At 50.7% G+C, this 13,412-nt stretch overlaps 1 protein-coding gene across 1 annotated transcript in view; it reads right to left on the reverse strand.

Annotated features, from left to right (window-relative positions):
- Slc9a8 (solute carrier family 9 member A8) overlaps positions 1 to 13,412 on the reverse strand; it is a 61,287-nt gene that overhangs the window by 6,807 nt on the left and 41,068 nt on the right. Inside the window, exons 10-12 of the mRNA XM_005002814.4 lie at positions 12,692 to 12,797; positions 5,269 to 5,385; positions 2,768 to 2,850 (exon numbers count right to left, since the gene is read on the reverse strand). Of these exons, the coding sequence (XP_005002871.1) occupies positions 2,768 to 2,850; positions 5,269 to 5,385; positions 12,692 to 12,797 (306 nt within the window). The remainder of the gene's footprint in view (positions 1 to 2,767; positions 2,851 to 5,268; positions 5,386 to 12,691; positions 12,798 to 13,412) is intronic.

The raw sequence follows: 13,412 nt of genomic DNA on the forward strand, positions 1-13,412 counted from the left end.
CGTTAGCACAAGCCGAAGCCTGTGGAAGCTGACGCAAACCGGGTCCTCGGTGACACAAGGCAGGCGAGACCCGCCCCGCGTGCTGGTGGAGGCACCAGGTTCCATGTGTCCCCGTAAAGCTTGGTGCATTGCTTGGGAAGAAAAGACCGGTGCAGTATCCACACAGACCACAGGATGCCACAGGCCAGGGCGGAAGTCGCCAGGGCTGTGTGTCAGGGCCTCAAAGTTCCTCCTGGTGAGCGCCTCAGGGACAGCTGGACCCTGGGGATGAACCCAAATCCTCTGCCCTGAGGCGCTCTGCCAGTCCTTGTCTACTTTGGGACAGGGTCTCACTCACTCCCTAAGTTGCACAGGCTGAGCTTGAACTTGTGAACTTCCTGCCTCAGCCTCCCCAAATCCTGGGCTTAGAGCTGCATGCCAGCACACCTGGGTGACAGACGAGGTGTTCCTGCTTCTCCTGTGGGGGCCGCTCCTCCGGCCAGGAGGGAGGATTCTGAGGGCTGGGTAAGGAACACATAGGCGTGTTCCCAGAGAAGCCGCACACGCCTCGCCTAGCCAGCAGCTGCCCTGGTCTCCGGGTCCTAACGGAAGACAGCTCTCTGCGGGGCCTGGGTGGTGTTCCTGCCCAGCACACGGGAGGCCCTTTGCTTACGCTAGGCCTTGGGTCCTATTCCCAGTGCGGCAGAAGAAACCAAAACAAAATATAGCTTTATGTACAGTTTAAATCCTACCCAAGTGGGGGCTTGGAACTGTTTATTAATTTATTTTCCTTTTCATCCTGGCTCCCCCATAGCTAGCTGAACAGCTCGGTAGAGGCTTGCGGATTCCAGGCTTCATGTTTATTCTGTCCTGGCGAGAGCCTAGTGTGCGTCAGCGGTCAGGTTAACAGCAGCTGCCCCCCATCATCCAGCTCTCCTGCGCCGGACACTATGTGAAGCACATTATGCACTCTCTACGTGGCTGCATTTAAATCTCTGCAGTGGTTTTATGAAGCGGGTGCTATCGCCTCCACTTTGCAGACAAGGAAACCAAAGCACAGAGAGGTTAAGTAACTGGTCCAAGATGACCAGATGGGAAGAGGTAGATGCAAAACTGGCTCAGGCCCCAGTGTGCCCGGGCTGCAGAGCGGAATCTGAGGGTGGAACCGTAAACACCCGCACCCCAGGCCCCTCCTTGCCCAGGAGCTAGCTGCACTGGGGTGCTCAGGGAAACTGAGTTACTGCCCCAGGGCCCCCTCGCACCCACGGGGTGGCCCTGTTTCGCCCCGATATGCAGTCTTCATTCCTACATTTGGGTGTTGGCTCCCATCAAATGTGGCCCCTTCTCCACAGTGACCACGCTGGGATGATCACGGCAAAGGCATCTGCTGCCACTCTGCTGTCCTGAGACCTGTGTATGGGGACAAATGGCTATGACAGATAGCAGCAAACTGCTACCGCCGGCCGGCGGGAGGTGGAAGCATGCGGGTGGCAAAGTGGCTGTCTCGTGGGCTCCTTATCTTCTGTGGCTCAGTTTGCCCACGTGCCACAGAGGTTGGTCTCACCAGTCTGCACATGGTGTACCTGTCTGAAACCTGGCAGAGTGGCTGCTTAGAAGACAAGTTTGCCTCCTGATAGCTGTGTTGTGACAAGTGGCAACACAAGCGAACTGACGGTGCATTTCGCTACACTCCAAGGGGTGCCTTAGCAGCGCACCGATTAACAGGGTCTGAGGAGCCAGCCGCGGACTAGCTAGACAGTGAGCCGGCAGCAGGGTCTGCGAGCGATGAGCTGGCAAGGAGGGAAGAGACGGGGCAGGAGGCAGGGGAGGCCGGTGGGGCTGTGCCCCGAGCTGGATGTCACCGAGGCGGCTTGGATTAGACACTCCAGGGAGCCGGCCTCTTAAATGCTAAGCACACTCCTCCCGTTTCATTCCCAACAAGGAAGGATTTTGATTCTGTTGCAGCTGATTAAATTTTCCTTTCCTTTCTGCCTGGCATGGTGGTGCAGGCCTGTAACCCCAACACTCAGGAGGCTGAGGCAGGAAGATGATTTGAGTTTGAAGCCAGAATGGGCTACAAAGTGAGTTCAAGGCCAGCCTGAACTGCAGAGTAAGACCCTGTCTCAAAAAGACCTAAATAAACAAATAAATACACAGTTTTCTTTCCCTTTTTTAAGAGTGTGTTTTGATTTTTACCCTGCTGCTATGTCCAGTCCAGCTGGAACCAGGTTCCCAAATGCTGATTATCAGAGCTGCTTTGCCCCAGCCGGCACCCAGGGAGGGAAGGGCCTGGGCCCAGTGTGCAGGGTCAGCTTAGCAAGGGGCGCATCTGAGTAAAACTGAGTTAAGGAAGGACAGTCACCATAAATTATTCAGAAAAAGTAGACAATAGGAAAAACCTTCCAGTTTTATAACCACTGTGAACATGTGGCAGTGTTTTTTTCTTCTGTACATAACATTTTTACATAATTATAATTGTTAATCAATTTTGAAATCTGCTTTCACCACCAACCCAACCAACCAAAAAAAAACACATAAACTTATAACATTCCAGATCACTGAAAATTAAAAAACAAGAGACCTTTCCCAAGGACATTCATTCACTTAATTCTACTTCTTACATTCATATTATATGTTTGCAGTTTTTTTTTAACAAAAGAGACTTTAAACACAAGAGTGTCTATGTAGCTGTTGACTTTGACTAGTTAACAGTTACATAAATGAATCCAACATGTGATTACTGATCTGTGAATAAGCAGTTAAATAAAAAAACAAGGAAAATACTTACTATGCACCAGATGACAAAGGAAATTTCAAACTTGTGAGGAAAACTAAAAATGGACAGGCCAAGAAATGCAAACACACATGTTTCTGAAACAAACCAAAGAATGGATTATTCAGCCCCAACTATTTTCTTAGAATATAGTGGTAAATCATTAAGCAAGTAAACATTCAGATATCCCAATCCAATGTAACACTATTTTCTGAAAAATTCTGTAACCAATACTTTGGCCAGACTTTGTACTTAAGCTTGGTGTGGTGGTGCATGCTTATAAACCCAGCACTTGGGAGGCTGAGGCAGGAGGATCATTGTGAATTCAAGGCCAGCTTGGGCTACACAAGCAAGTTCAAGGCCAGCCTGCACTAGTGAGACCCAATCTCAAAAAAACAAAACAAAAGAACCCAGAGTCCTGCCTCTCTGTGTCTGTCTGTCTGTCCCTCTCTCTTCCCCCCTGCTATCCACTGCTATTCAGAATTCCCCAATGTCATGAGTCAGCTGTCAGTTACTTCCCCAATAAACACGAGCGCACTCTGGGAAGACGGTAAATGTAAGAATCCCTCCATGTGCAGAACACTGTGCTTAGCCACGATCCTGCGGCAAAGTGGCACAAACTCAAGCAAGTGACGGCAGCGCCACATGACCAGGATCAAAGGGCCTTTTGTTAACTTGCCAAATGACTGACTTGACACACTGAACCATCCTGAACCAGCAGCATGATTCAGGACGCGGCTCAGCCCAGCGGGGCCTGCAGGAGGAGACTCACGTCCAGCTCTGGGCTCGGCTCTGTGAAACACAGGAGCTCAGTACTGCTCTAGGCTTCGGTACATATCTGAAGAGAATGCACCTATAAATGTCCAGGCTCCCTACTGCAACTGTGACATCCCCCAGAATGGCCCGAGAACTGGGGAGACACAGACTGGTTATATTCAAATGGTTGAACATTGTAAAATAAGTGAGCTTGTTCTAAAACATTTCAGTGATGTTTTGTCTTCCAATGTAGATCTTTAAAAAAACAAACAAACAAACAAAAAAAAAACAGGCCCACATGTGGGATAATATACTCACCCCTTTCCTTCCTTAAACATTTTTAAAGTATTTTTGTGATCAATTCCAAATCAGTGCATTTAGAACATTCTCACATCTAATTTGTGCTGTTCCCTGACAGAACAAATTCTAGTCCACAGATATATAATATGGACAGATATCTTGACTCGCAGATAGATGCTAACAAATGAGTCTCCCAAAGAGACGGCCCATTGCACACATCTGCTCCCCGGGCCTAGTTTCTACTCCCCATGCCAGGAATGGACACTTCCAGTCTTGCAATTCCCCAATCTGATTGATGGGAATAATTGAGAGCTTCTTGTTTGTTTTGAGATATGGTCTCTGTTAGCCCAGGCTGGCCTTGACCCTGCAGCACCCCTCCTGCCTCAGGACAGGTGCTGGGATTACAGTCATGGGCTGCCACACTTAGGGTTTTTTTTTTTTTTTTTTTTTTTTGTCTTTTTGAGACAGGGTCTTGCTATGCAGTTCAGGCCGGCCTTGAGCTCACTTTGTAGCCTAGGCTGGTCTCGAACTTGCAACGATCCTCCTGCCCCAGCCTCCCAAGTGCTGGGATTATAGGCATGAGCCACCACACCTGACTCACACTTAGTTTATAAAACAGAATTTGATGGCTATTTTGCTGTGGATTTTTTTAAATGTGAGGGGCAGGGTCAGAACCTTTAGGCTTGGCCATCGGACCTTCCTCATCGGAGCCGCCATTCTCTGCAAGGCCAGCCCCTCCTCCCCCGGCAGGTGACAAAGTGGTACCAGGGCTCCAAAGGGGGATAAAGTTCAGGAAAAGCCAGGGGATGCTGGCGATGGCAGCTGGGCACAGCCAGTGGGCCAGCTCCAAGGGACAGTGTGAGTGTGGCTCCTCCCCCTCTGTGGAAGGGGGAGGCAGGGAGGAGCTCAACTGCGGTCCCCTACCAGAAGCTCCCCGGGGTCCATCACAGTGCAGCCAGGGTCACTTGCTTAAACTCCCCAGCCTGGCCCTGGAGGGTGCTTTTGTCAAAGGACCCTCTGAGGACAAGTTTGGGAAGTGCCAGTGACTGTCCCCTTCTTTGTCCCTCAGCATGAAAAGCCTTGCAGCCCTGGAATCTGCTCAGTAGAAACCAGGAGCCCCTCATTCTCTTTTCATCCTGGAGCCTTTCTCTTCTAGCCACCGTCAATGTCATTTCCAAGCAGTACATTTTGGAAATGTCACCTTCCTACATTAGAAACACATGTCTCAAATGTTCACAATCAGTAGTTTGCATTATTTTTGGTCTTAAAATTGTTGGCATCAATGTTCCACTCAGCAGGTGTTAGGCCTACTTTATGGAACTGCACAGCTGGAGGGACAAGCCCAGGATGAGCGGTGGGTGCCCTGCTGCCAGGGGACATTGCCGCAGACCCCATAGCAGGCCAGGAAGCCCACTCACTCCGGGTGGGCACACACACAGGGACACCAAGGCTCAACTCACCACACAAGAAGGCCACAGTCCGGAGGGTTTGCTGCATGAGTATCTGGGTGACTGGGGAGAGGTTGTGGTGTGTGTAGTGCGACATCACGATGCCTGAGAACAGGATGGCCATGATGCCTGCAGGGCGACACAGGGGCAGAGACAACAGGCATGAGCACACTGCAGTGCACTTGCATGTGACACCCACACCAGATGCACACTCCTATGAGTCCCCAGAGCCTGGGTCCTAGGGGTTTAGGAAGAAGCAAAAGAGAGGAAACTTGAGGCCTCCTGGAGGCTACTGAGAAGAACTAAGGGTCTTGTCTTGCTCTGGGACCAGCTGGGTGACCTGGGCATCCTGTTTCCCCTCTCAGAAAACAGGTCTGTTTTCTCGTCTTAGGAGTGCCCGTAAGGACGTGAAGTGGTTATCACAGGACCAGGGCACCCAGCTGTCCTCAGGTGTAAGGGGCAGTGACGCGCCAGGAGTGGTAGGGAGTGTGCCTGGGAATCTGGGTGTGGGGAATGGGCAGATTTCAGTGGACTTGCTGGTTTTCTTTTTCTTGGGACTGAACCCAAGGCCTCTGCACCGAGTTACATGCCAGAGCTTTCCTTGCCTTTTTGTTTTGTGGTAGCGGGGATCGAACTCAGGACCACACACTTGCAAGGCAGGCGCTTGTGCCACTAAGCTAAATACCTGGCCCTTTTTTGGTCTTTTTGAGACAGGGTGGTCACTGTGCAGCTCAGGCTGGCCTTGGGCTCACTCTGTACTCCAGCCTGGTCTCAAACTTGCAACAATCTGCCTGCCTCAGCCTCCTGAGTGCTGGGATTACAGGCGTGTGCCACCACTCCTGGCTTCTTGCCTCTTCTTTTGAGACAGGGTTCTGGTAAGTTGCTAAGTTGCCCTGGCAGGGCTCAACCTTGTGAACCTGCTGCCTCAGCCTCCCCAAGTCAGAGCTGGTTTCACGGACTTAGGGACATGGCTCTGGGTTCTCTCGGTAGATCCCATGTAGCAGCAGGAAAGGGGCTTGTATTTATGTAGGGAAGCTAAGGTTTTTTGTCTATTTTTTTTTAGGAAATCAAGTAAGATGCTAAAATACATATATAGCAAGGAAATCTTTAGAAGTCTTAAGTCACTCTTGGGATTTTGGAGAAATAGGGCTTAACTACTTCACCTCCATTTCTAAGACAGTGAAGTTCCCAGAATTACACTGCAGACATCCTGGCTGCAGACCTGGCTGTGGACACACAGCCCTGCCAAGCCCTGCTCCCTGGCTGCCCAGGCTCATGGTCTTCCGCAGGGCACAGCTCCCAAAGAAAGGACGCGGCTGGCCAGCTCAGTCCAGGGCACTGGGCCAGGGCCAGGTAACAAAAATATAGGCTGAAGATCAGGGGGAAACCAGGGGCCCAGGGCCCCAGGAGAAGGAGCAGCCTGCACTGAGCCCTGTAGCTACAGAGTGGAACCTCACCCTGCAGGGATCACACATGCTGTTTTCTGCTGGGTTTTTATTTTATCAAAACAGACATTTATTTAAGGTAGGATGTTTGCAGACTAAATAATTTTTCTTTTTCTTTTTTTTTTTTGGTACCAGGGATCGAACTCATGACCTCATGCTTACCAGGCAAGGGCTTGAGCTGCTGAGCTAAATCCTTGGCCCCATCAAATAATTCTTAAATTGTATGTTTCAGGCTTAATCAAGTTCATAAAAATATTTTGAAGACAGTGGCATCCACAGACTGCAACTGTGTGATTCTTTGCCACACTTCTCTCTTTTCTGCCCCAAATAACCTGTGAGATGTGGTTCAGATATTATTTACCCTCCTCCTGGTCTGTCCAGCGCTCTCCAGGCAGGATCTGATGCTTCAGGCTCAGGTCCAGTGCGCTCTTACTTCGAAACAGCCTGCCGCTATACAGGTCCTTGGGAAGCCTTTTATGGCTTCTTTTACATCATCATCTTCTACTGCATCCTCTCACAGTTAGCCCAGCTTGCTGAGTCCGCAGCACTGTCACACCACTTCCGAACAGTGTCCGGCCACCAGTGGTGGCTGCAGGTTGGCCTGCCAACTGTTACCGCCTTACTGGGTTTTTGAGCAATGCCAGGAACCTGTTTCTTTTGGGAAATTTTCAAACTTTTTGTGGAAACAACTGGGACACTCAACTGTATGACACTTTCCATATGGATAAACAAACCCCTTCTGGGGACTGAATTCGGATCACAGAGGCCGGCTGCATCCCCAACACACTGATACTAGGAAAGGCCATCTGGACAGCCCGAGAGGAACAGTGCTTCACCCCAGGTCTGTGTGTGGCAGGGGCAGCTGGGCCACAGCAAAGAGGCCAGGTGAACAGTAGGTGTCACAGCCAGGGGACACTCAGCAGCCTGTGCATGCTCCTTCCTGCAATAGGGGTCACCAGCACCTAGAGTATCCTGTCTGCGGCAGCGCCACTGTGTAAGTTGGAAATCACCATGGGGTGAATGGGGTGCAACCCAGGCTCCGCTTCCTAAATGAGCTGGAAGGTACGGCTATCTACACACAGTAACACCCTCCATGAAGAGGGCAAGATCTTGCTGGGTGTGGTGGCGCAAGCCTGCATCCCAGGACTTGGGAGGCTGAGTAGAAGATTGCCTTGAGTTTGAGGCCAGCCTGGATTACATGGCAAGAACTGCTTTCAAAAAGCCACACACCCAAGTGCACACACATAAAGGAAAGCAAGATCCTTTAAGAAAGCAAGTAATAGGGGCTGGGGATTTAGCTCAGAGGGGCTAGGGATTTAGCTCAGTGGCATAAGTGCCTGCCTTGCAAGCAGGCGGTTGTGAGTTCGATCCTCGGTACCGATAAAAAGGAAAAACACACACACACACAAAGAAAGCAAGTAACAATGCTGCAAAGACCTTTATCTGTGTTCTAAACTCGTGGGACCAGGGAAACGGTTCACCATTCCCAGTGAGTCCTAAGATGTAACAGTAGGTCTTGGAATTCTTTCCACAGCGGGGCCTCATAGAAGCCAGGGAAGCTCTTCCACTGCACTATGCCCTCGGCCCTCAAGTTCACCTTTTATGAGGCTGCACAGTATGCCCCGCGATCTTTCTCATTCCTGAAGAACACGCAGTGCCTCCAATTCATCTCCTCCAGGCAGCCTGGCAACGGCATTCCCTGCACACGCGCTGTGCAGACCAGCGGTGTACAGTGCAGTCCATCTTTGGCCAACGTGGTGCCAACACGTTCCAGAAAATGCGATGCCCTGACTGACCCTATCACTTTGTCCACCCCACAGTGTTCCCTCCTTTGTGACTCATCCTGGCACCGTCTTTCACCCTGTCCCCAACCCAGCTTTCGTTAGGCTATGTCTGTCTAAAGGGGAGGCTGAAGCCCATTCACCTTTGGATCTTCACAGCCAGAGGGCAAAGAGGTCCTAAGAACTAGTTTGAAAGAACAATAAACTAGTTAAGAAGTCAGGTTTGGTGGTACAAGCCTATAATCCCAGTTCTGTGGGAGGCTGAGGCAGGAAGATCACAAGTTTGAGCTTCACCTCTGCAACTCTGTAACTTAGTGAGACTCTATCTCAAAAAATAAAAAGGGGCTGATGATGTAGCTCAGCCTGTCAGTGTGAAGGCCCTGAGTTCCACCCTCAGTACTAGAAAAAATTTCACACTGATGCACTTCGAATACAGAGTCTGAGAAGAAGTTAATGACTATGTCATTAACTAGGGAATTACCTGATGTGCTATTGAAACCACAAAATTTTTTGAAAGGATTGTTATTAATTCATTGTGTTGGCACAACAGGGGTGCCCTGAGGGTCACAGGGTAAGCCAGGAAGTCAGGCAATCGGTAATACCCACTTCTGTACCATTGTGCCCCGGGCAGCCCTGTCACTGCGTCTTCCTCACAGTGAGGAAGCAGAGCTCAGAGCAGGCAGGGTGCAGGCTGCGTTTACACAGCGACTGACAAGCGAAGTCTCAGCCCTACCCACCCGTGCTAAACAGGCGGGCTTAGGGAAGCTGCTCGTGATTCCTCGGGAGAGGCTGTTCTACGGCCTTGAGGGCCACCCACTGTCAGGCCTTTGTGACAGGAATAAGGGTGCACAAAAAAGAAGGGAAGACAGCTCTGCCCCTCTTTCCTGCTGGTGCTCCTGCAGAACAATCTGTGGCCCACACGGCTTGAGAGGGCCACGCAAGCCCTCTCCAAAACTCTGAGTGAGCGGTGTGCCCAGGCAGTGAGCAAGTCGGCAGAGCCCGTGCCCTTGCTCCGCTGCAGAGCACGTCTGGGGTCCCTCGGCTTGACCAGCAAACCTTACACAGAGAAAACAAAGCTACTTGGAAGAAAAGACAAGAAAAGCACTCCTTTATTTTAATCACAAATTCCAAGCTGATGCATGAACTCTTTCTTTACCAACAAGTGTTCAAAGCTAATCTTGAGTGGGTGGAGGAGCAATTTAGAAAAACAGAGGTAAAAATAGCTAAGCTTGAGCCCAATGACTCACAGGTAATATTTATGTAAGCACCAAAGTTCAGTAAAGAGAAGAAAGAGATCCCAATGGCAGATACCAGGATGAAATTATCCTTTCGAGCTGGCTCAGGATTAAAAACGAAAGCCCGAAGTTCATAAAAGGTCTCGGGGAAAACGGCAGAGGCCTGTCTGCTTGCTCTGAGGCAAAACACGTTCAGGAGCTGACCTTGGAGAGCAGGCTGCAGCGGGGGCCGAAGCTCACACCAGAAACCACTGCGGTTCTTCTGCTCTGCCCATGGAGAATGACCGCGGTGCTACTGCTGCCCTGGTGAGCAGACAGCCTGCTACCTGGTGTTCAACACCACTGTCTTCCCGTGGGGATGCCAGGCAGCTCGGGTGCAGAAGGGAACTGGGCCATTCTGTCCCCAGGCACTGCCCATGCTTCCGTCTTGCAGGTGACTCCCTGCTCAGAGACTGGGGCAGGGGAAGCCCACAGAGCCTGCCAGTCTGTCTGGCTATGAAGAGGAGACTAGGAGGGAAGCAGGAATGGGCAGCTGTGCAGAGAGCTCGGAATTCACCATGAGGTCCCCTGAAACCTTAGGTGCACAGTGATGTGTGTGTGTGAGATTCCAAGCAGCTGGGAAAGAACACTGAGAAGCAGCCCAGAGACTTCCGAAGCTGACATGGGGCAGCCCCAGCCCGAGGCAATGACCTCACAGGGCCCTGGGAAGGGCCCGCAGCAGGGTGCTTCCCTGCTCAGCAGTCTACTGGGGACCTGCCCTAGTAAGAATGTTTCAATAGGACTGCTACACGCCTGTCAGGGTGGCTGGACTTTTTAAAAATTAAAACAAGTACTGTGAAGCAGTGGGGTTGCTCTCACATTTTGGGGGAACAGAAAAATGACCCAGTCACTGTGAAACATTTTACAGTTCCTAATAGAGTATGTGTTTAGAGAATGATCAGCCCCTGACGCTGAGGGATTTACCCCAGACGTGAAAACACACAAATGTTCATAGCCCGCAGGCCTTCAGCGGCGCTGGGGCACTGCATGAGGAACGCATACACATGGGAGGCACAGAGACAAACTTGCCCAAAAGTTACTTAAAAGAATGAGACACCAAAGACTATATCAGAGAAACCAGTGACAGTTCTGTGACAGACAGGGACCTGAACACAGGTCACCACGGACAGGGAGCCACATGGGGTGAGGGACCCCTTCATGTCCTGCCCTTGGTGGCTACATGGCTGTGTATATTTGTGACAACCTGCAGAACGTATACTTAGAATGGGTGCTGTTTACTATAGGCAAATTATATCTCAACAAGGAGGAAAATGAAGAACAAGAAACCGCCTTCCTGTAGCAGAGGTCAAACCAGCTGCTGCAATGGGGCTCCCTGTAAGCCAGAACACAGCTGTGGAGGGCCTTCACTCAGGTGGGATCAGGGTGTCTCTGCGGGCAGAGCCCCGCCCCCAGACACGCACACGGAGACACACGCACACATGCACGGAAGGCAGGAGCCCTGCTCCAGCTGCCCACTTCCGGGTCAGCGCTCCTACAATCCGACTGCAGTGCAGGCTCCACTGCACCGGGGTGAGCGACTGGCTCTGTCACGCCTGTGGGCAGGGGCTGCTGACAGACCCTGGGAGAGGAGGGGAGGGCTCCAGGATCACTAGTGAGTGCGCTCCTCCTGCAGCCGCGAGCACCAAGTTCTAGAGTCACAACCAGAGGCCCTGTTTGAGGGAACTGTACTGTACCTCCTCCTCCCTTGGGTGCAGGGAGAAGGCTTGGGGTTGAGATTGTTGTGTGAATCTCACGGCCACCACTCACTGTCTGTGTAGCCGTGAACTACTGCCTCATTTTAGCCTTCTGGCCTACTCCATGGGGTGGCAGAAGCATTCCAAAACTGATTGCAGAGGCAGGAGGATCGCTGCAAGTTTGAGGTCATTCTGGGCCACAAAGTGAGTTCAAGGCTAGTTTGAATCATACAATGAAACCCTGTTTCAAAAAAGACCAAAACAATGGGCTGGGGATTTAGTTCAGCGGCACAGTGCCTGCCTGGCAAGCGTGAGGTCATGAGTTCAATCCCCAGTACCAAAAAAACAAAAAACAAAAAACAAAAACAAATCAAACGACGCAAGCAGGGCACAGTAGCACATACTGCTCAGCCTCAAAAGTCAAGATACTTAAACAAAAACTTCATACAGGTTTACCGTGTCTGGTAAGCCCCAGTAGAACAGCATTACACCACGGTCCCGTGTTGCTCGTCCCCCTAACTAGTGCACTTATGTGGCTTCGTGATGGTCTTTCTTGAGGAGCATTACGAGCACTCATTCTTTTGGGTTTCTGAGATGAGTCCAAGTTGCCCAAGCTGGCCTCGGACTTGTAATCAGCCTGCTGTGCAGGTGGCACTACATATATGTGAACCCTGCACTTGGCTTGAATATGAGTTTTTTTTTTCTTTTCTTGGGTTTTTCTGAAATAGGTCTGCTGGCTATGTAGTCCAGGCTGGCCTCAAATTCACTCCTCCTGCCTCAGCCTACTGTTATGGTTAAGAGCTTCCAGGGCCAGTCTAAGCATTGGTTTTTGAGTCACAACAACCACCTAGGAATGGTTGTTCGACCAATTCCAGCTAGGATTGTGGGTCAATGTATTTAATGTCTATCATTGCTACCTCATCGGTAACACAGAAATCTTTAGAGCACTTCCTTCCTGCAGGCCATTTATGAAGGAGCCTCATACGGCGGATGAAAATCAATGACAGAAAGCAAGGAACTGTGACTGTGACACCAGCGTGACTATCTGAGCCCCTCCATCCAGCCAGGTCTGCATCCGGAGTATTATCCCCTAGGAGCCAACAAATCCCTGTTATCACCTAAGTTCTCCTAAGACGTGACTCTGTTGTTCCTCATGACTCAACGTGACCCAGTGACAGAAGTTCTTTCACCAGTAAGGACAGTAAGCCATGGCCACAGCATGGCCAGACCTTGTCACTCACCTGACAGTGAGATTCCTTCTGCGAGCCCATATGGCAGGTAGGCAAAAATGATCATCATGCCGAACTCCAAGGACGGTGTCTTCCTCAGGTCGATGTGCTTCAGCACGTAAATGGCAACACGGTCAAGGAAAAGGGGTTCGGAGCACTTGATGGGGAGATGCGGAGATGTCACCAAACTGCTGCCTTTCAAATATATAAATAAATACGAAAGACTTGGAACATTTCAAGGTTACAACTGACAAATTATTATGGATTTTTCCTTTGTAAAGACACTGTTGTTAAAAACCAAAGAATTGAACAAAATGCTACAGAATTCCTGAGACAAATGGAGGGCAATTAAAAACCAAGCCAGGTCAACTCCTTTGAAAACACCGACCTATGGGGCGAGACTGAGCTCAGCGCTACAGTGACTGCCTCGAGAGCGCTGGCAGGCCCCGGGTTCCTTTCCCCGTACTGAAGGAAAACCAAAAGCTGCACCGAGGACTGGGAATGAGCTAGAAATGCCGAGGCTGCGGATGTGCTGAGGATGGTGCAAACTGCCACCACTTCCAGAACACCAGAAGCGATCGCCAAGGGCAGACACCATCTTGCCTTGCAGGGACCTGATGTCCTGCTGAAGAACTGTCCCCATTCCTGGCCATTTCTACACCAGGGCCCTGCGGAAGCGGAGGCTGTGTAGACGCAGATGCTGTTCCTAAAGCCCGCCCTGCAGCCCAGACTC

This window comes from Cavia porcellus, unplaced genomic scaffold (genome assembly GCF_034190915.1).
Source record: "Cavia porcellus strain 051 isolate PalLab524CR breed Dunkin Hartley unplaced genomic scaffold, mCavPor4.1 scaffold_5, whole genome shotgun sequence".
Taxonomy (NCBI): Eukaryota; Metazoa; Chordata; class Mammalia; order Rodentia; family Caviidae; genus Cavia; species Cavia porcellus.